This window comes from Grosmannia clavigera, assembly GCF_000143105.1.
Source record: "Grosmannia clavigera kw1407 unplaced genomic scaffold GCSC_173, whole genome shotgun sequence".
Taxonomy (NCBI): Eukaryota; Fungi; Ascomycota; class Sordariomycetes; order Ophiostomatales; family Ophiostomataceae; genus Leptographium; species Leptographium clavigerum.
In genome coordinates this window covers 82206-102625 of record NW_014040765.1, presented here as the reverse complement: position 1 = coordinate 102625, position 20420 = coordinate 82206, and the positions used below count along the sequence as shown (strand labels likewise).

General features: G+C 52.5%; 9 protein-coding genes across 9 annotated transcripts; 3 read left to right on the top strand and 6 right to left on the bottom strand.

Moving 5' to 3' along the window:
* Positions 1 to 47: 47 nt before the first annotated feature.
* Positions 48 to 1283, bottom strand: CMQ_7107 (duf500 domain containing protein; the record flags this gene model as incomplete). The annotated part of the gene is made up of 2 exons (XM_014314112.1): positions 48 to 856; positions 920 to 1283. 2 exons carry the CDS (start codon positions 1281 to 1283, stop codon positions 48 to 50), a joined length of 1173 nt encoding a protein of 390 aa, XP_014169587.1.
* A 658-nt stretch (positions 1284 to 1941) lies between these two features.
* Positions 1942 to 2417, bottom strand: CMQ_7390 (40S ribosomal protein s20; the record flags this gene model as incomplete). The annotated part of the gene is made up of 3 exons (XM_014314395.1): positions 1942 to 1982; positions 2046 to 2313; positions 2376 to 2417. The coding sequence occupies 3 exons, from the start codon at positions 2415 to 2417 to the stop codon at positions 1942 to 1944; spliced, it is 351 nt and encodes a 116-aa protein (XP_014169870.1).
* A 1033-nt stretch (positions 2418 to 3450) lies between these two features.
* On the bottom strand, positions 3451 to 6235 carry CMQ_7710 (ubiquitin ligase complex f-box protein; the record flags this gene model as incomplete). Its single annotated transcript, XM_014314715.1, has 3 exons — positions 3451 to 4263; positions 4516 to 5241; positions 5360 to 6235. The coding sequence occupies 3 exons, from the start codon at positions 6233 to 6235 to the stop codon at positions 3451 to 3453; spliced, it is 2415 nt and encodes an 804-aa protein (XP_014170190.1).
* A 1757-nt stretch (positions 6236 to 7992) lies between these two features.
* CMQ_7667 (uncharacterized protein) lies at positions 7993 to 9171 on the top strand (the record flags this gene model as incomplete). Its single annotated transcript, XM_014314672.1, has 1 exon — positions 7993 to 9171. The coding sequence occupies one exon, from the start codon at positions 7993 to 7995 to the stop codon at positions 9169 to 9171; it is 1179 nt and encodes a 392-aa protein (XP_014170147.1).
* Positions 9172 to 9418: 247 nt separating this feature from the next.
* On the bottom strand, positions 9419 to 9795 carry CMQ_7637 (glutaredoxin domain containing protein; the record flags this gene model as incomplete). The annotated part of the gene is made up of 2 exons (XM_014314642.1): positions 9419 to 9579; positions 9645 to 9795. The coding sequence occupies 2 exons, from the start codon at positions 9793 to 9795 to the stop codon at positions 9419 to 9421; spliced, it is 312 nt and encodes a 103-aa protein (XP_014170117.1).
* Positions 9796 to 10457: 662 nt separating this feature from the next.
* CMQ_7592 (bag domain containing protein) lies at positions 10458 to 12226 on the top strand (the record flags this gene model as incomplete). The annotated part of the gene is made up of 2 exons (XM_014314597.1): positions 10458 to 10581; positions 10893 to 12226. The coding sequence occupies 2 exons, from the start codon at positions 10458 to 10460 to the stop codon at positions 12224 to 12226; spliced, it is 1458 nt and encodes a 485-aa protein (XP_014170072.1).
* A 641-nt stretch (positions 12227 to 12867) lies between these two features.
* On the top strand, positions 12868 to 13958 carry CMQ_7182 (60S ribosomal protein l16; the record flags this gene model as incomplete). The annotated part of the gene is made up of 4 exons (XM_014314187.1): positions 12868 to 12888; positions 13203 to 13338; positions 13443 to 13755; positions 13820 to 13958. 4 exons carry the CDS (start codon positions 12868 to 12870, stop codon positions 13956 to 13958), a joined length of 609 nt encoding a protein of 202 aa, XP_014169662.1.
* A 455-nt stretch (positions 13959 to 14413) lies between these two features.
* On the bottom strand, positions 14414 to 15136 carry CMQ_7260 (DNA repair protein, swi5; the record flags this gene model as incomplete). The annotated part of the gene is made up of 4 exons (XM_014314265.1): positions 14414 to 14579; positions 14642 to 14712; positions 14796 to 14825; positions 14906 to 15136. The coding sequence occupies 4 exons, from the start codon at positions 15134 to 15136 to the stop codon at positions 14414 to 14416; spliced, it is 498 nt and encodes a 165-aa protein (XP_014169740.1).
* Positions 15137 to 16871: 1735 nt separating this feature from the next.
* CMQ_7152 (phosphatase family protein) lies at positions 16872 to 20111 on the bottom strand (the record flags this gene model as incomplete). Its single annotated transcript, XM_014314157.1, has 1 exon — positions 16872 to 20111. The coding sequence occupies one exon, from the start codon at positions 20109 to 20111 to the stop codon at positions 16872 to 16874; it is 3240 nt and encodes a 1079-aa protein (XP_014169632.1).
* Positions 20112 to 20420: the final 309 nt, after the last annotated feature.

The following is a 20420-nucleotide window of genomic DNA, read 5'->3' as shown; positions in this document are numbered from 1 at the left end:
GTTTGTTTTACGCATCGGCGATTACGTAAGCATGCGGCCTGGCCCGGTCAAGCCCATCTGCCCTTGTACTCGCCAGCAGGAGGATGTTCGTAGTGGTCTGAATCGGCCAGGCCGAGATCACCTGGCGTGGGGCCAGCGCCGACATCCCGCAGCAGGCCGTAGTCGATGTCCTGGCGGCCCTCTGCGGCCTTGAGGACCTCCATGAGCTGGCGGACAGCAACTGGCCAAGGGGGGATGGTGGAAGCCCCGGTGCTATTGACAGCAAAGCCAGACGGCGGCTGCTGCGGCCAGGGCACGCGGCCAGAAAGGATCTGGTCGACGGAGATTCCGCGCTGGCCGTAGAACTCAGCGTTAGCATCGGGACGGCCGACGATGATGGTGCCGTCGGCCTGGATGCCGACATAGAGGCCGCGGCTCTTCATGTAGCAGAAGATGGGCCTAGCGCCAGCCTTGGCGAGAGCAGCCTCCACGGCGCCGCCAGCACCGACAGGCCCGGCCACGAGGCCGATCTCGCCGCCGAGCGACAGGCGTGGGTGCGTGAAGGCCTGCACGGCAGCCGGAGTGCGCAGTACACAGACGCAGTCGTAGATGTCGAGGCCGATCATGAAGCCAGCGCCTAGTGTATGGACGAGGAAGCCCGAGGGCGGCGACCAGCTGCCGTCTGGCAGACGGGCGACCACGATGCCAGAGCCACCGGCACCGGAGAGGTGCAGAGCGCTGCGGAAGGTGGTGAAAATGGCCAGACCGGCGGCCGACCGGATCACGGAGGCCGGGATCTTGACCAGCGTCTTGGTCGGCTTGCCCTTGGGCCCAGGCGCCGCACCATCCTCCGGCCTGTCCGTGTAGAAGCCGTCGTCTGCAGGAGTTGTTCCTAGTCAGCGCGGGCAATGACGAGGGGCTGGTAAGGGCCACAGCATACGACAAAACGACCTCAGTATCCGAGCTGCCTTGTTGCTCTCCTGGTCGAGGGACGACGGCCAGAATGCCTCGGAGCCCAGCTTGTGGGTGAGCCGGTTGATCGGCCCACCGGCCTTTATGCTCAGCTGGTACAGACGGTCACGCATGCCCGGACTAGGCGGGGGGGTAGTCTGGTAAGGCGTGCTGCCGTACTGATTGGGTGCGCTGCCATACTGGTTGTACTGGGTCGGTGCCGAAGGTGGCGGTGGATAAAAGGGTTGTTGTGTTTGTTGTTGCTGTCGCTGTTGTTGTTGTTGAGGTCTTGGCGGTAGCGGTGGGCTCTGGCCAGAGGCCTCGCCACCGTACGTGTTCCAATGTGAGGCCATAGTTCTGTGCACCGAGAAGAATATCGAAACAGATTGGACCGAGCGTATGGTTCGAGAGGCAAGAGAAGTGGGAGTCAACCGCAATGCAGAGAAGGAAAGGAGGCACACATTATACTATAGTCGTCAAAGCTAGCATGCGATCTAACAACCACGAGTTATATTTGCATCACTTCCAGCAGTTCAGTAACCATATACAGGCGAGCCTCAAGCAACGTGGCGGGGTCATGCGCTCCAAAATACACCTTTGACAAGTTAGCACAGCCAGATGACGTAAGATACTACCTAAGAAATGCGATACAAGCGCCTGCCCCACAGACCAAAAGGCAGCAGCGCATGGAAGAAACACCATTTTCGAAGCTGTACGGAGTACGGACTACGGAGTACTGAAAGAAACATGCGCGTAGCGCACGATCGTGTCACACGCATAGCCATCGTGTACCATCTTCGTCGCAGCAATGTTTTGCAGACAAGAGATCCACACTGTTCACATGCTAAAAGCACTCGGGCAGCACAGAGACACTGGAACTTTCTTATTTTCTTTTTCTATTGTACCCTGTTCATCTCATAACCTTGCCGTAAGGCAGGTGTGGCAGTGAACTCATGTATTTCCAATAAGTTTTGGCTACCAATGACTAAACAGTATTTGCGAGCTGGCTCTTTACGCAGCAATCGTGACCTCAACCTCGACGCCGGCCTCGACTAGAATATCGTGTTAGCACATGGACAATACACCTGGTGATCGTGGATGGCGGTTCTCCTTACTGTTGACAATGACAGACTTGACAACCTCGGTGGGGGCGTGCAGGTCGATCAGGCGCTTGTGGATGCGCAGCTCGTACATGTCCCAGGTCTTGCTACCCTCACCGCAAGGCGTCTTGCGGGTCGTGATCTTCAGATTCTTGGTAGGCAGGCGGACAGGGCCCTTGACCGTGAGGTCCTTCGAGCGGGCACGCTCGATCAGCTCGGAGCAGACGCGCTCCAGAGACTCGACCTTGCGGCTCGTCAGAGTAATACGGATACGGTGAGCCTTCTGTGGTGGTTGTTAGATCCTGCCACTTTCTTCATCTTAGCCTCAGGGAAACATTGACGTACCGGCTGCTCAGCGAAATCCTTCTCGCCCTTCTGGTAAGACATTTTGTTGGAGAGTGTTAGATTCGAGAAAACTTCTAAAGTGTATGTGTAGACTTCCGTCAAGACTCGAACGCTCAGCGATTCAGCAAAGTGATGACGGCAAATTCGTATGTTGACGAGATTGAAGAGGGTGGATCAAATTCTTTTTTTTTCCCTCCTGCACTTTTCACCACACTTTCGTGGGGAAATTTCCAGGGCAAGTTCGAAAATGTGGGTCACACCCGGGCCTTGTCCATATCACGTGATGCTACGGAGTATGTAATAGGCCTTTAAGCCTTCTAGCTGTACTCCGTAGACGGCAAAACGAAGCCTAGCAGTACAACAAGTAGACTGTTTCGTTACTTCTGCTTCAATTACATCCTGAATGGTAAATCATACAATAAAGAATTGACAAAAAAAAACGAGTGGTGTTAAGGAGGAGCAAAACACACGTGCAAAAGATTCTCTCTCGCCGGGAATTGAACCCGGGTCCCGGGCGTGACAAGCCCGTATACTGACCACTATACTACAAGAGACTCCAATTGTTGGACGTCATCTTTCTATCGTATGCTAGAAGGCAAGGCAGCTGCGATATCACTAAACGAGTTATCACAAAAGCGTTGTGTTCTCGAGCAACATAAGTAGGAAATCTTGTAATCATCCACTGTCTTTATGGTATTCGATTGCGAAACCTATGCAAAGCATTGTCGAGCTGTGACTCGATCTCCTTTACAAAAACCGGTTACATGCTGAATAAAGACTCCAGTGGTACAGTATGAAAACGGCATTTTGAACAACACCATAACCAAGTGTAGGTAGTTGTCGCCTTGTAGGAACCCCATGACCTCCGGTCTGCCATAAGCCTATGTGCAGAGTATGTTTCTCAACCGATAATTATAATAGCCATATGCAACTGCATGATCATGCCGAATCTGGAAGGTCAACCGACTGATCGATGATCGAAACCATATCATAAAAATAAAGCTCATCCCTGTTGTCAACTCCAAAGCGACAGCCGCAGCTTACACGGAAGGCATTTGTGCCGAAGCACATGACTTCAAGGATCGCCTGATGTGCTGCTTCGACTGCTGGAGGCATCATTCAAGGTATTTGCATCATGTAACTGGACCGGTGGCGCTGCATTGGACGGCCCACCGTGCTGGACGGTGCCTGGTCCAGAGACGCCTCCCATACCAAGCGGCGCTCTGCTGGCCCCTTGTGCCACAATCACTCCGGTAGCTGTTGCACCGCTACCACTCGCGTGAATGGATCGAGTGGAGCCTGTGGCTGTACTCGGTCCTGGCTGCATTTCGCCCATGTAAAAGGACATGCCAACTGGGGCAGCGCTTGCAGGAGGCTGCATCGCATCTGAGTTATAGTGCCTCAGGTCGGGGGTTCCATCACTGTCTTCAATGGATGTTATCGGCGGGAGGATACCTGGCTGAACTACTGGAAACCGAGAAGAATGGAGAAATGCAGCCGGGGTAAACGGTGGTGCAGTTGGTACCAAGGTGGACGCCGTTGTTGTTGAAGGCCCCGGAATCGGAATAGGCGAAGGCAACGAGTGAGTTCCATGCATGAGAAGCATGCCCTGATTAGGCAGCTCGGTATCAACAGCCATCTCGCTGAGATCTTCCATGCCGTCGTCGTCGTCGTCAGCAATAAAAGGCTCCGGGGTTCCAAAAGTTGGTTGCTGTTGGGGGGCCGTGTCGTCTATCGTCTCAATGCCTGTAGAAGGTGGTGGCCGTCGGTTCATCGAGACAGTCGTAATTGTTGCACGGTCTCTGAAAATGGCATAAACTGGGTCTCTGTTCAGATGCTCACGCAAACCGGTGACACCGTCGCCAGAGAAAACGCAAAAAACGTCACGCTGATGAAGTGTGAACTCTATGCGGATGTCAGCGAAGCCCATGCAAACAATCCGTCCTCTACTCAGGAAAGCAACATACCCAGGGGCGGGCTACGACAAAACTGGCTCAAGTCCTCTCTGAGGAATGCTGGCACACCAGTAAGACTCAAGTGAGTAAGGCGAGGGCATGAATCAAGCAGCCGAATGATACTCTAGAAAAACAAGGATTGGTCAGTATACCGACTATGAATGTTGAGTTCTGATTGAACTGACCCGGATGCCTAGATTTGTGCAGTAGCTGAGGTGGACACGTTCCAGGCTGCTGTAGCTGTGATACCGGTTCTCCATAATATTCCCATCGGCATCTCTCCGCAGTCTGCTTCTCTGATTCGCTTTTGCCAAAGCATAGACACTTTCGTCAGTGATATTGCTGCACTTGACAAGGCCGATCCGCTTCAGTTTGGGAAGCGTGGCGAGGCGAGTAACAGATTCATCTGTCAGGTGGGTACAGCAGCCGAGATCGATATACCGAATGCGGTTGCAGCTGTGGACAAGCTTCTTGACGGCGTCGTCCGTGATATGGCCACAGTGGCCTAGATGGACATAATGCAAATTCTTGCCGAGGCGGGCAATAGACTGTACAGCAGCATCAGTGATGTTCCTGCACTTCGCCAGAACAAGATTGCGCAGACGAGGGGCGACGTCAATGATTTTCTGGACGGCGCGGTCGGTCAGGCGAACACACGATGTGAGGTCGAGGATGCGCAAGTGTTCAAACACACGCTCGGGAGCCAGAGAGAGAAATGCGTTGTCATCGATGAGTTCGCAGTTTGCGAGGCGCAGCTCGCGCAGAGCCTGGCCTTTTGCTAAGAGCTCGGTCACAGACTGATTTGTAACCTGCCTACACTGGTGTAGGTCGATCTCCAAGATGTTCGGGCAGTGTCGAGCAAAGGCAAGTACAGCGTCATCTGTCAGCTGGCTACAGTCGTTCAACTTGATCTGGGTAGGAATTAGTATGAGCCATATAACGCCCGAACAGTAGATTTAGGCGCTGTCGAGATGAGACAGACTCTCTCCAGGAGGGGCTAATCAGTAGCAAAAGAATACTGTGACGTACTCGTTTAATGTACTTGCAACTCTCAGCCAGTCGAATCATGCCCTCGTTGGAGATCCTGGTACAACCAGACACGTTCAGGCCTTGCAGCCGCTTGCAGTGTTCAGCAATAGTAAAGATGGTAGCCTCAGTGACCTGGTCGTCACCGGACATGTCAAGAGCAAGAAGATGGTTACTGTTCTCGACGAGGGCAATCAGGCCGGTGTCAGTCAGACGCTTGCAGTTGGTCAAGGTTAGGCGCTCTATGCGGTTGCACATGGCCAAAGGCGTGACGCTGCCGTCGCTGACTTGGTCGGCAATAGAGGCTAAGTTCAGTCGTTTTATGAAATCCTTGTAGGAGAAGTAGGGCGTCGGAATGATCAGGGTCTGGCAGATCGACTCGTGCCTTGGCCAATTTGTGCACGCAGGACGATGCCACAATAGGTCGACGGCGTTGCGAGCCCAGCGCTTGCAGGTGAGCATGCAGTGGAGCTGATCCGACGCGGAACCGAGTCTCGCAAAGACCGAAATTAGGATCTCGTTGGGTAGTCGGTTGACCGGAGGAATGCATGGGTCGACTTCGTCAAGGCGGCTGGTATCGGAATCGACATTATCATCATCATTGACCTGCATGTCCTGAATGTTTGGGACACCTAGGGACGACTGGGAGTCATTTGGGACGAGAAAGAAGTCAGACTCCTCGATATCGTTGGGAGCCGGCGAGTTCGTCGACGAAGATGATCGGGACTCCTGCATAGCCACTGCAGTAGAAAGGTCGGTATCCTCAGCCCGTAGGGCAGAGGGCGTGCCTTGGGCCGTCATGACGTCAAGTGACGGTGCTTGCTGTCGTCGCTGGGGGCGGCTACTCGGAGGAGGGTGGATGGGATGCGGCGACGCCATTGCTTGATCGGCTGAGCAACAAAGGCGATGCCGTCGTGCCAAGTTATATCCGTCGTCTGGTATTCCTAGAACGTAATGCCTGCTCTTCTCGTATTCAGACTTGCGGGAAGCAAGTTCCGGTCCAGGAACAGTGGCAAGGACGGATCAAGCTGCTTTCTTTACTTTCTCCTCTTCTCCTCGCTTCCTGCGATTTGACGCTTTAACTATGCCGTCGCTGCGATTATTTTGTTGGAGGCAAAAACATGGATGAGCGAGTTGAGGCCCAAAGAATGGGAGGGGTGCTTTGCTGGGCGAATGTGAGACGAGGAAATGAAAAGGCGAAGAAAAGAAGACGAGAAGGAGACGGTCAAAGAGAAAGTTATTCGTGCTGCACAAAGAGAAGTGGAAATGTGTGTGAAAAGGAACAGAGCGCTGCCGCTGGAGGGAGAAGAGTTAAGGTGACAAAAGGTTGACCGGAAGGTTTAGAAACGATGCTACAGGATGGAAATATACTGAGCAGGGAGGCAAACCTCAGCTCGGCGTATGTTCTGGCTAGTTTTGGCGATTCTAGTGGCGCCGAAATACTAACGGCCCGTCATTTCAGCAGTGGAAGGAGGGGCGAAAGTACGTTGGGGTACGAAGTAGTCACCGCAGCCATAGCTGGGCGTTAGGGGGTGGCCAATATTAGAGGCGTGCTGCGAAACACTGGGCGAGACAGGTGGGTCCCAGCCTCGCCAGGGGATTTGGGGGGCTGCCGTCTGACATTGTAAATAGTCGGCAGGACAGGTCTTGCCCTGGCAACCGAAGACCGGAACATTCAGGCCGTAGCAAGAGACACTATATTTTTATACCAATCCACATTCCGATGAAAGAGGGTGTGACTGGCCGAGCATTCCATCTGCTCGTGAAGTTGTAGGGAGACTGAGACGTTCCTCAGCTTGCAAGCCCCCAGACCAAGGCAGGACGGCAAACGAAAAGTGATGGTGGAGCCAATTGACCCGGATGCCAATTGGCCAGCTTATGTTCGGCGCCTAATAGCGCCTCACATCTCACTGTTTCCTTCAGTGATTTCAATATTGCGGTGGACCAACAGTTTGTCCCGGGAGACCAATCAACATGACATCCCGTTCCTGACCAGTACGAGGTACTTTTGCATAATGTCTCTGGCAGTGTTATTTGGTATTTACAAGTCCTCCCCATACGTTGCAAATTTAAGCAGGCGCTTTGAAATGACTGCTATATATGGTAACAGCAGTGTTTCATTGTCCCTACCTCCTTCCAGCTTTTAGAACTTTAAATAGGTGGGTCCTTTTCGGCTGCTCTTGTGCGTGAAGGCTAGAAATATAATAATAAAGACCATCGCATTTAAAACTTGTAACACCGAAGAATTAGAATCGAGCGTGGCGCATGCTATTTTACCGGTGAAACCCAACTTTGAAATATGCAAAAGGCGCAGTGCGCACGAAAATGCATGCGTACATATGACTGCCTATCATCAGCACCTGACCTGGAGTAAAGGGTCTCAAAAAAGCTTATTGTAATAATAGATCATGAGTTTCGTCAGCTCATGTGTTCGTGAGGCGCCGTACAAAATATATCAGTACTTGCATAATCGTTGCTTGGCTTCGCGTATGTGCATAATGACGTCTCTCGGCCGTTTTACGGTCTTACTATTTTCTCCACTCCAGTCAGGCCACGGCTTTATGAATTTCACTCGTACAACATCCTCCCTCAGCCTGTCAAGAAAACATAAGAGGGGAAGCCGCAACAAGAAGACCATGATTCGAAGGGTTACTACTCGGGTGGGAAGCTGCAGCCAGTTGGCGCCCGCCAAATGCATCCGCCTTGCCACTCCGTTGCAACGCCGCACATTTTTATCCACCGGCTTACGTTCACGCTCCGATAACAGCCGCGCCTCCTTCGACACTCTGAACGTCGAACGTTTGGCTCGCGAGCGCCAGGACTATGACCGAACGCGGCTTGTATTCTTAGCTGCCGGATCGGTTGCCGGAATCATTGCGACAATATACACAGCCTTTCAGCTGAAGAATGCTTTAGAGAAGAATCCAACAAAATTGGACGCTGGGCCCACCTATGGCTCTTCTCTCGCAGCAAGAAAGGTCATCGTTCACGACAAGGAAGGCAATGAGGTTGTGCCAACAGGAGACAGCACCGTGACTGAGTTTCCCCGAACACTTAATGTACCAGTGTTTGAGGACAGCAGCATCTCATCTGCCGCATCGCCGCAGTCAACCAGTCAGTCCGAGCCTACAACGGAATATACACTTGTCGGTCTTGGTGTACGGACTGTGAGCTTCCTCAGCATACGAGTATACGTTGTGGGATACTACGTTGCCACAGCGGATATTGCCGCCCTCCAAAGCCGACTTGTCAAGAGGGTTGATCCTATCGCAACGGCGCTCGTATCTGGCGAAAAGGACGAGCTACGTGCAGCTCTCCTTGACCCGGTGAAAAGTGAAGAGATATGGAATACTCTGCTTGAGGACGGTGTTCCGTTGCGTTCAGCGTTCCGCATCGTGCCAGTACGCGATACCGACTTCCCCCACCTTCGCGACGGCCTCGTGAGAGCTATACAGGCGCGGGCGTCAATGATTCTCCCACAAGAGCAAGTTGAAACGCCGAGCAAAGGTCCGGAGTTTGGAGAGTCTGTTCGCCAATTTCGCCAGCTGTTCAACCGCGGAAAAGTGCTCAAGCGCAAGGAACTGCTCCTGCTGCGTGGGGAGGGCGGCCGCTTAAGCATTGTTTATGACGACGGGCGCTCTTTCGGTCGTCAGTACTTAGGGTCCGTTGAGGACGAGAGGCTTTCACGAGTGCTGTGGCTCAACTATCTAGGCGGCAGCAAGGTAGCAAGTGAGCCAGCACGACAGAGCATTGTCAATGGGGTAATTGAGTTTGTCGAGCGCCCAGTAGGAACTGTGGCGACCCAGGTTGTCTAAGATCAGTATGTGAAAACCGACACTGCGGCGGTGCACGGACTGAGTTCGTCATGATCTCTGTATATATTCACTCTCAGTACAGTGTATCTGGAAGCTATCTCACTCTGGCACATCAAACCCGATAGACCATCTATAGGGTGCAGCATGGGGGTTAGCCTAAAATAAGTGGCTAGCCTGCTTCAAACAGTGCGATATGCGCAAATCATGTGCTATTGCCGCATTTCATCGTTTCGTCATTTCTCAGACTCTAAACCGCACCAGCGCTCGTGAGGAGCTTGGAGAGATCCTTGTTCTTCCGGGCCTCGAGATCCGAGTTGCCACCAATATGTTCCTTCGCAATGAAGATGTTAGGGACAGTGCGCTGGCCGGTCAGCTTCTCCAGGGCATCCTGGACAGCGCTGCCATCGGCTGTGGTCGTCAGCATCAGTGGGTGAGGCGGGAGGCGCAGAAAATATGCAGGCAATGCAACGCACACTCTATATCAAGCTCATACGGAACATATTTAGCACCAAAGCTATCGAGCGTCCGCTTCGCATTGCGGCAGTACGGGCAGTATGACTTGCTGAAGACGACGACAGCGTTGTCGTCAATAAGCTGCTGGGCTTTCTTCTGTGCGGCTTCCATGGCGGGTCCGGTGGCTGTGCTTGAGAAAAAGCGGCTCAGAAAGGACATATGAGGAGGTGAGAACTGTGATTGTTTTGGTGAAAAAAAGCGGTTGGTAAAGGCTGGCGCAGATATCCCGGATGAGGTCTTGTTAAATAGCAGCGATGTCCTTCGTATCACAATCGTATTCATGTGCGTCAACGGAAGGGTGGGAGCGGCAACAGTTGATCGGAGACGGGCTCGCATACATGCTAATAAGTGATTTGTAAAGCGGTGGGTGGGGACTGTGCTGAAAACTTTGGAATCATCATTGTCGGCCGTCAATGGACGAAAGCCGATTGCCCCACTTGGGCTAGTACTTTGAACGGTGAAAGGTACTCCGTATCCTCGGGATCAATACGTGGACGTTTCTCAACTTCTCCCCGTTGTTTTCTCGAAAATTAGTCATATTCGTCAGTGGATGACATAAAGCAGCAAGAATCCTGAATTCTCGGCCTCAAAAGCAGGTACTGAACAAGCTAAGCTAATGCGATTATATACACACGACTTGCGGCGATAAGATAGTTACATAGGCGCAATTAGCAAAGCCACCCGAGGCGTGAGCATAGTAATTCTTATGCATGGTGGCCTTTCAGTTTCTGGCTCGTTTTGTTCAGCGATCTCTCGATACATACAGCATTGCCATGATCTCAAGCCACACGGAGCAGCCAAGCGAAGAGCAACCAGGGCTACGCTATATTAACACTCGTTATTTCTGCTCGACTTCCAATAACCTGCCCCTCTCTTCTGCGCTGTCCTCGTGGTCACGTACGGGTTCGACTGCCACATCATTTGCCGTCTTACGATTCGCCAACGCCGACAATACTCCCAGCGATCCTACAGTGAGGGACTAAGCTTTGAGGCTAAGCCCTTAAACATAGGTCGGCGGCACCTGCGAAGCACCAGCGAAGCAGTCTAGTCAATCTACCCCTCCAACTATCCGACGTCTTTTAGAGGATCACAAGTCAAGGCAAAAATCGGAATCATTTGGCCTCATTTGACTCTCTTGCCCCCTCTCTCTTTCCACCCACTGGTGCTGTGTGTCGTGTCCTGATTCAGGACCGAAACACCCGCCAAAGTGGCGTCCGGCCCATCTGCTCTGGCATCATTGGGTGCCCCTTTTGCCAGCCTGACCAACATCACGTCAGCGCTGCTGCCAAAGCTACCGCCTGCGCTACAGACATACCTTGATACCTCTATCGATAGCGTGTCTTTCGCCCTTAGCAGCTCGAACGCCTACCTGCAGTCTACCACTGGGTTCTCACCTACCACCGTCTACAGCACCGTCGTCGGCGTCTTCGTCCTCGGGGCCGCCAGTACTGTCGCTGCCAAGAAAGGCGGGCCGGTTGCAAAATCCAGCAAAAAGAAAAAAAAGCGGAAGGCCGCCAAGCCAAAGGCCGAAAACATGAGCCGATATGGCTGGCCGTCTGGTCAAAAGCCTTCGCTATCCCCATATACTACATCGCTTAGCCAGGACGGTGTACCGAACGTTACCGATGCCGACTTTGAGTACATCACATCGGATGGCGTGCAGGACGATTATGATGCTCAATTGGCTTTTGACTATGGTACTGGCAGCCGATCTGGCGGCTCCTACTTTCGCCCACCAGACGAGGATATCGACGACATCCCGAAGGACGATGTGCTGCTCTTCCGTCGTGACAAAAAGGTCGATAGAGAGTTTTTCCCCCCCTATGCCATTGGGGATGGAAAGCTGTACACCAGCGATGTGCTGGACCGAGTGCAGCTACTCTATAAATTGTCTGACTCGCAAGCCAAGCGGGTGAAGCTCTATTACAAGGGGAAGCTGTTGAAAATCGAGGATCAGCCAGTGTGCCTTACTGGCGTAAAAAACAACAGCGAAATATTGGTAATCGTCCCTCCGGGAGATGACGACAGTATCTCGAGTAATGAAAACGTCAGTGGCTCGGGAACAGGTCGGGAAAAGACAGCAAAATCAAAGTCAAAGAAGAGCAAGCAGAAGTCCGGGCGAAACACTGCCCAGGAGACGCCATCAAGCCCTACCATTGGATTGGAGGTGCCACGGGGTCGGGACGATGCCAGACCAGGCTCTACAAGCCGTGCGTCATCAGCTGTATCCGGCGGTTCCGGAGCTTCGAAGGTGCCGGCGCCACCTGGGAGCCCCATGGAAAAGCTGAACAATATCGCACTTCACTTTGAGACCAAGCTTTTGCCGCAATGCCAAAAATTCATAGCCCAGCCTCCTTCGGATCCCAAGAAAAGGACAGATGATCATCGCAAGATTTCGGAAACGACCATGCAACAAGTCATTCTCAAGCTTGACGAGGTCAACACAGGTGGTGATAGCGCAGTTCGAGCCAGGCGGAAAGAGCTAGTAACTCAAGTACAAGATACTCTCAAGGAAATGGATAGAAAGATGGCGGACAAGTAGCCATGATACGGTTTGGGCTATGTAAACATGGGTTTCAAAGGTTGGGGGTTGTACAAGTCGGCTGTCTACATGTCTACCCGCTGCTATTTGTGATGCGAATAAAATTCGGTTACGAATCCCTCTGAACTATCTGTTTTGTTCATATGCTCATTTTAGTGTGTATTGCCAACGCATCTTACATGACTTTGGGCATCGCAGTATGGTAAGCCACTGATAGGTGTCTTTGACTTGGAGGGCAGATGTGCACGTGTGACTTCACGTGTCAAGATTCCGGCCATTATCGGTATAGATCACATGACAGGTAGGGCCTGCCAACCCTAAAGAAACGCAGGCAGTGAATTGTCTGTCCTATTTTCCGCCAGCCTACCAGCCCTAGTCCACTTTGATAGGCAAAACCCACACCAAGGGCCAGTCACTGCGCGCAAGTTCGATAATTTTTTATTGGTTTCGGTTTTTTTCTTTCCCTCCCTCTCTCTGTCCAGGCTTTCGCGATCTTTAAATCCCACCACCACACACTCCCGCCCCTCCAGCCAGCGACCACATCCACCAACGGAGGGCAACAGAATCGACACTTCTAACCCAGCAACCCTTCTTTCCCAACGCCCGCTTCGCTGCGGACGATACGATAGATTTCGCACACCATGTCGAGCTTCGAGTCGGTTGTAAGTATTGAGTCTTTCCGCTGGTGCTTTATCAGATTTCTCGCTCTCGCTCCTCCTCTTTACACTGCCCATTGGATAGTTGCTGGCTGTAGCAACTAGCATGGCAAGGAAGGCCTGCAAGGCCTCAATGACCGAACACGGCTATCGCTGCTTGCTATCTTTGCGAAGGCGAGAGAATTAGGGGTCTATGTCGGGGTGGAAGTCGAGAAACTTTAGGGTGGCTTTGCAAAGGACAGCATGAGGAGGACCAGGAGCGAGGAGCCATTGTTACGACCTGTCAAAGATCAACGGCTAATTGCATGGCATTGTTTTAGGTCGTCATCGATGGCAAGGGCCACCTTCTTGGCCGTCTGGCCAGCATTGTGGCCAAGCAGCTGCTCAACGGACAGAAGATTGTCATTGTGCGCTGCGAGGCCCTGAACATTTCCGGAGAGTTCTTCCGCGCCAAGCGTACGTCAACCTTGTTCCGTGCAAAGTCGACTTCCAGCGATGGGACGAGTTTCAGCAGGACCCGTGACATCAGCATAGCTAACATGTCTTCTTTCGCATTGCAGTCAAGTACCACTCCTACCTGCGTAAGATGACGCGGTACAACCCGACTCGCGGTGGTCCGTTCCATTTCCGGGCACCGTCGCGTATCTTCTACAAGGCTGTCCGTGGTATGATCCCGCACAAGACGTCGCGTGGTGCTGCTGCCCTTGAGCGCCTCAAGGTCTTCGAGGGTGTCCCGCCCCCGTACGACAAGCAGAAGAAGGTGGTTGTCCCCCAGGCTCTGCGTGTCCTGAGACTGCAGCCTGGCCGGAAGTACTGTACCGTTGGCCGGTTGAGCCACGAGGTTGGCTGGAAGTACCAGGATGTGGTTGCCAGGTATGTTACAAAGACCACACGACAGGATGGAGCGATTCCTCTTACTGACACCGTGTGCCTGCAGACTCGAGGAGCGGAGAAAAGCGAAGGGTGCTGCCTACTACGAGCGCAAGAAGGTCGCTGCACGGCAACTTTCCGAGGCCAAGAAGAACGCCAAGGTCGACCCGAAGACGGCCAAGGCTCTGGAGGCCTTTGGATACTAGACGAGGGACAATGTACGGGCTTGACGGCTGACGGCCAAACAAAAAATTATTGTGGCGGGAAGCTTGAGACCAGGGCCGTCGTTGGGGCCGTCGTTGGGGCCGTCGTTGCAGCATCTGGAGTATTACTACATATCGCTCATTGTTGCATGCTTGTGTTTTATTCTCTAGATCGGCGGCGCGGAGGTTCAACGATGGGCAATCAATACTTCATTGCGACAACGGGAGGCAAAAGGGATGGGGACTATGCTTTTGACACCATCTATACTGAAGGCATAAGAGAAAAAAAAACACGCAAAACATTCAGGGAAACAAATGTCGATGAAGACATTTGTGTTTTTGGACGACAGGCGGAGAGTGTTTCAAGTAAAACACTTCTGCTGATATAGATAATGTGCGATAAAAAAAGAATTCAAAGTGAATTATTGCTTATCCGCGTGCAACGACCCACAACCTTTTTAATCGTCTATGCCCACACCATAGGCGTCATTTTCGTAAAGGGCCCGAACGGACAGGCCTCTGCTGTCGGCGATGATACCAATGAGCTGCTGGCTTACATCACGGACGTCGTTGTAACGCTTCAGCAAAGCAATGTGAGCCTGGGCAGCCTTGTCTGTAGATGTTCTGTGCGATGAAGTCAGGTCAATGGCCATTACAACTATGAGACCGCTTGCCTGCTCTCTTACATGTGATTAGGTGTCTGCTGGAGCTGAAATAGGCTTGACGCTTGGGTAACGGCTCGAGCAAGTGCAAGACTCTGGGGAAGGGACGAGATGATGTTCTGGATTTAGTAAATTCTTCCTCGTAGATTTTTGGTCCTGATCAAATTCGCTAGCTTACCATCTTGTCGTAGTCTTGCATTTTGGCCTCCTGTGTCATAGCGTGAACATGGCTACATCAAAGAAGTGGACCAGGATTGGGATAAGCGCGAAGACGTAGTGTCAAATTACCAATGCAGATGCTGCCTCGTCTCCATCCACCATGATGGTAAACATCTCGCCTTCTCCTGGTCCGTTGATATGCAGAACAAACCCGTGGGCAGTATTGCCGGCGGGTTCACGACGTGTTGTTATGTGGCCCCATTGAGGCGGCAGATCGGTCCCGTTTCCACGTGCCAGCCACTGCAAATGTTCTTCTAGCTGGCATAGCAGTCGTGTGAGGAAGTTGTCACAGATCTGCATACTTTCTGCGATATTTCTCTTGATAGCTAACTTGGCCTGGGCGAGAAAGCGCTTGTGATGCAGCAGTAGCTGATCATCTTGAAGCAGACGATGTGATGACAAAGGCGGCATAAGGCAAGAAGTGTTTGGTTATGGCTGGCTTTCTCCCTTGTGGGGTCCAAGACTATGGGAAACAGTGGATGAGCAAGAAAAATACGATAGTTCTGCCAGTGACAACAAAATGGGTAGAGTGGGGTTATGCTGTCATACCCCACCAGCTTGTTCACACGCTTCCCTCCTTTATTGTCGAGCTAAAGATCTTGCATGCTTCAAGTTGTCTGATAGAAAGTCAAAGATTACGACCTTAGCACTTCGTTCCCAGCGTGTCCTGCCCATGATCTAATAAATATGGGATCATATCTTGACAAGACGGCGTCCTTGCCCATCCCTGTCCCTTCCAAGATCTTGTTGCCACTGTGCTACCTGATCGCCCCAAGCAAGATCATCTGGATCGATTGCCATCAGAAGAGGGCTATTGCATCGCCTGGGAGCTTCTTTGGGACTAGAGGGACCCTCCAGATCTGAGTACCACCAGTTGAGCCCCAACAGTCTTTGCATTCGCGGAGTTTTGGCTGCCTCTGACCCATTGAGGCGAGCTGCCTCGTAATAGAGATGACTGACTAAGTTTGTGGATGCACAATCGCTTTCAGCTTCGACACGCTTTATGTTCTTATGGAGAGAGGCAACTATGGTGGCCAAGATCTGATGGAACGTATTGAATTTCTCGAACTGCGACTTGCGAATGACGCGAAGAGAAGATGTCGACAATCCATCTGTACAACTCGTCGGTTTACCTTCAAATTTGTCAAGGCCCCCAGTGTTTGATTCTTTCTTACTTGAATCGAGTTTGGGTGTAAAATAGGCATTGAGCCCGGAGTCAGATGGCCCATAGCCACGACATGGTACGAAATCAGTGCCTGTGGCATTGTTTTCGTTATCCTCTGCCTTTGTGTGCTGTATCCCTGTCTGCTTGTCATCGGTTTCATCATGGCTACTTTTATCCTGAACTGGTATTTTGCTGACGATGGTTGGACGAGATTTCCGCCCTAGTATTGAATCTGCTGATGTCTTTTCTTGAATATCATCTATGATTTTGCACCGGGAGGCAAAAGTTTTCACTTTTTCAACCTCCTTGAGATACCGGAGGCAGTTATAGTAGAGGGCGTAACGATGATAGATAGACATGTCCACTTTTCATAAGGGCTGAAAACGGTAGATGACACCAAAAGCCAGATGTGGTCCAATTGCTACATGCAAGAGAAGTTGGAGAACAAAAGAGAGAAGGACTGAGCGGTCTGTTTTGTTTGCAAGTGGTAAAATCGGTTAACGTTCATATGGGATCTAAAAGGGAAGGCGCAGATGAGCAGTGAAGTTAAGACGCTTTTTTTTCAGCATAAGACACTTTACTGCTTTCCGCCTGGGCACAACTCAGAGGTGTCCTGGGACAGCCGCGTCATTACAGCGAATGGGAAACGAACAAATTTATCCTAAAGCAATACCCAAATTGACTATAGTTATCATCTCCAGGTCAGCACTAGTTGTGCAAAAACACCAGGCGTTCATAAGTATTCTTGAATACCGATACCTCATACAACATTTACCCAAGCAGCTGCACTACCAACGTGGCTGTCCAACAAGGCATCCTGTCCGTCTTTTCTTGTGCATTGCCGTTCTGTCGTTTCTTGGTCAAGCAGCTTCAGCCCAGTTCTTCCCTGCATCTTCGCAGAAACAGTTCAACAACCGCTCTCTGCTTATCTTCGAGTGATCTCCTCTCCCTTTCCCTTGTTGAGACAGGTGCTCGGCACATAATCTTTCCAAACACCTCAGCAACACGTCTCTCCCGCACCTTCCTGCGTTCCAGGGCCAGGAGCGCAGCACTGGCTGAGGCGACACTGTTCCTCCTAAAGCTGCTCAACGACCTGCGGCCGAAGTTACCGATGCCGCCGATGGCCGCTCCAAACCCGCCACCTGTGGTACGGCTTATAGCTCGGAGAATGTCCATATCAGAAAGACTTATGGGCGCAAGCTCCCCGATTACTCGGGATAGTGCAGTTGTCAGAAACACGAAAGATATGTTGTGGTATGGGGCTGCAGAAAGGATATCCAGAATGATCGTTTTGTCGTCCTCGCAGGTGGGATCCATGCCACTAGGGCTGGCATTTTTGACACCGCCGAGAGACAGGAGCGGAGCTTGGTCGATTCGTGACCACAGCGGTATCGTGATGATGCCGTCTGTCAGCCCCCGCAAAAATAGCACAAGGACATAGCTCACTACCTCCAACCGAACAAGCGAGGTGATCTCAGGCTCAAAAGCGTCAAGTATCGGCCGGTCGTTATCAAGAGCATTGATGACCGCCACCACCAGCCTCTGGTCTGGCGTCTGGCTAGGCTTTTCAAACGGCCAACCCGGTTTGTCAACAGGTATCCTGCATTCTTCGAGCATCTGCTCATCGGCAATGACACGGTCGGTCAGGTTTTCAATTTGCTCCGTCAGCCTGAACAGTTCCTTTGGTGCCGAGCAGTGAATGTCCAGGTCATATGGGATAGAGCCAGATGCGACGGATCTCTTTCCACTCTTCCCCTGCAGCCGAGACGCAATGAACCGCCGTATCCCACCGTCCGGCACGCGGATAAGCTCTTCCACCGACCGGCCGATCGAAGTTGGCATCCAGACACCACGAACAGGGATGAAGTGGTCCCGGCCATCGACAACACGAAGCACCAAGACGTCTTCCAGCACACCGTCACTGTCATTAAGTATACGGGCAAAGACAAAATCATCCACGAGCACCTCTAGCAGGGCATTCACCGTTTCTCCAGGTTCGAGTGTAACGTTTTTACCCAGGTCTACCGCGTCTGTACCAACTGCACTGATACCGTGCTGTTGGACGAAGGAGGTTGTTAGCCATGGGTACGGAAGACCACCGTCAACGGATGTTCTGCCTCCTAGAGTATCGCTTGTTGGCTTCTCGACAAATGAAAATTCTGCCGGCACGCGACCGGTATTTGCGATTGTCAGCGATGCAGTGGAACAGTGTAGAAATTCGATGGGCCCGAAATCGACTGCATCGTTTGGCCTCTGTCCTGTCGTGGCAGTCGAAGATAGCCGGCCATCCATGATCACGGTGACGCCTGGTCTACCTTCATTTTCAGCCCGGTCAAACTCCTTGGCCACCTCGGCGTGCACCTTGGCCTTCAGTTCCGGAACGACAGCGTCAAAATCCACCGTGAAGACCGACACCACGGGCTTGTGGTCTGATGAAGTGATGCGTTGGTGGGACGTGTAAATGTCCAGCCGTATGCCGTCAGCGCCGCTTTCCTGCTCAGCAATGGGCTCGGCCTCCTCTTCGTCATTGGCTTCGTCGTACTCGTCATAGTCAAAACTGGAAGGATCATTTGCTTGCGAAGACCGACTGTCACCATCGCCGTCGAGGTCCGCCTGGTATTCGAAGAGGACCTCATCTTCGTCGCCAGCTTGGTCAAGCCCGCGTGCCTTCATCTCTTCATCTCTCTTTCTAGCTTCCTCCTCCTCCTTTATCCGCATCTCATAACTCTCTTTGTCCTTGTCGGTGCGGTACAAAATGCGGTCGCACCAGCTGGGGGGGCGCCTCTTTTCACTGGAGTCAAATAGGCCAACCGAGCCAACGTCATACTTGTAGGATGGCAGGAATGCGATGCGACCTTCTCTCCAACCGTTGTGGAGAGCCCTGCGCCCTTTCATTGCTTTGTGCAGCTGATCGTGGGGAAGCAGCGAGTCTAAAGTTGCCTGCAACGATGCTGGGTCCTCTGATGCGTCCGGTACGAAGTCGTCAGGATCGGGAAGAAGCGACACTTCCCCTATATTGTCAGCGCCGATGCCTGCCTCGCTCGCAACCGAAACAAAGGACCTGGGCGACGCGGCCCAAGAGGAAATCCGACTCGATTGCATGTCGTCAGAGTCGCGATCCTTCAAAACGACAACATCCTCGCCGTCAAACGGTTGGTTTGAGCTATTGCCGGACTCTGGTAGGTGGCTGAGGCCGTACTCGCCTCGGGCATGTAATGTGAGAATGCGCCGTATGTCGTCGCCCGGCAGGCCGTCTAGTCGGAAGTTCAGATCGCCAAACCAAAAGGCAAAATCCTCGTCTCCAAGCTTCTCCGGCTCCGAGGTCTCCACCACACCAGGATGGTTATACGGAGAAAACTGGATACGATTTTCGATCTGGCTGACATCCCAGCAACGGCGGTCCAGATGGGATGGATCGTTGCCACTAGATAAGTGGCTGTTGACGAACACCATACTCGTGGCCTCTCCAAGCACAACTTTTGCAGACACAGCACCCTTGTTTCCCAGCATACCCAATAATCCGGTCCCGACGGTTGACGTGCTGGTATGGCTTAGCATGGGGATCACTTCAGGCGATGCGTACACAAGTAGCAGCAAGCCGGCCATTTGCTCCGAGACAACAAGCTTGTAGCCAGCCGGCAGCGCGTCGCCTACAGCTGCTTTCCACTTCTCCAGAACCGGCACGGCCGAAGCACGGCTCATGTATTGAGTGGCGGCATTGAGGTCCACCACTTCCTGGAGACCGAGGACGTAGAGACCAATCTTGTCACCACCTATGAGACGGATGTCTTCTGAGGCATCTTCCGTGAGTGTGTCGCTAGACGTTTCTCGCTCGATAGCGCCGTTCGTGGTGGTGGCGACGGACATCAGTCTCCGGTCAATGCCTTTCCCGGAGACAAACCAGGATGCAAGGTCTTGATCCGTGCCCGGACACGCCGCAACATTCCAGGTTCCGATCTTGACGCGGATTTGGTGTGGGCGAGTGTAATCGGCACGGCGGGTGTACACAGCGCAGTGGAGGGACTGTGGCGTCGGGGCGACGTCTACAGGTTCTGAAGTTTGAGATGGGGGAGCAGGCGAGCCTGGAGCAGGTCCGGAGGGCGAGTCCATCGTGGCTCTCCCTGTGCATAATGCGATGAGGGTCGTACGGGAGGGTGGAGCTTGAGAGCGAAACGGATGCCGAGGGTTCTTGCGGTCACAAAAGAGGGCCGACCATTGGTCTGAAGCAGCGATTTTCAGAAGTATGCGATACAAGCCATTAAGTTTTCATAGCATCAATCCGGCTGTAGCCGTGAAACATGGTCGTGACCTAACACGGTGAACTCGTTCGCTTTCGGCTAGCTGCTGGCGCAAATGAAAGCGCGCGAGCTCTGAAGAGTCGAGAGGGGGCGGTAACAAGCAGCGGAACCAGCAGGTTGC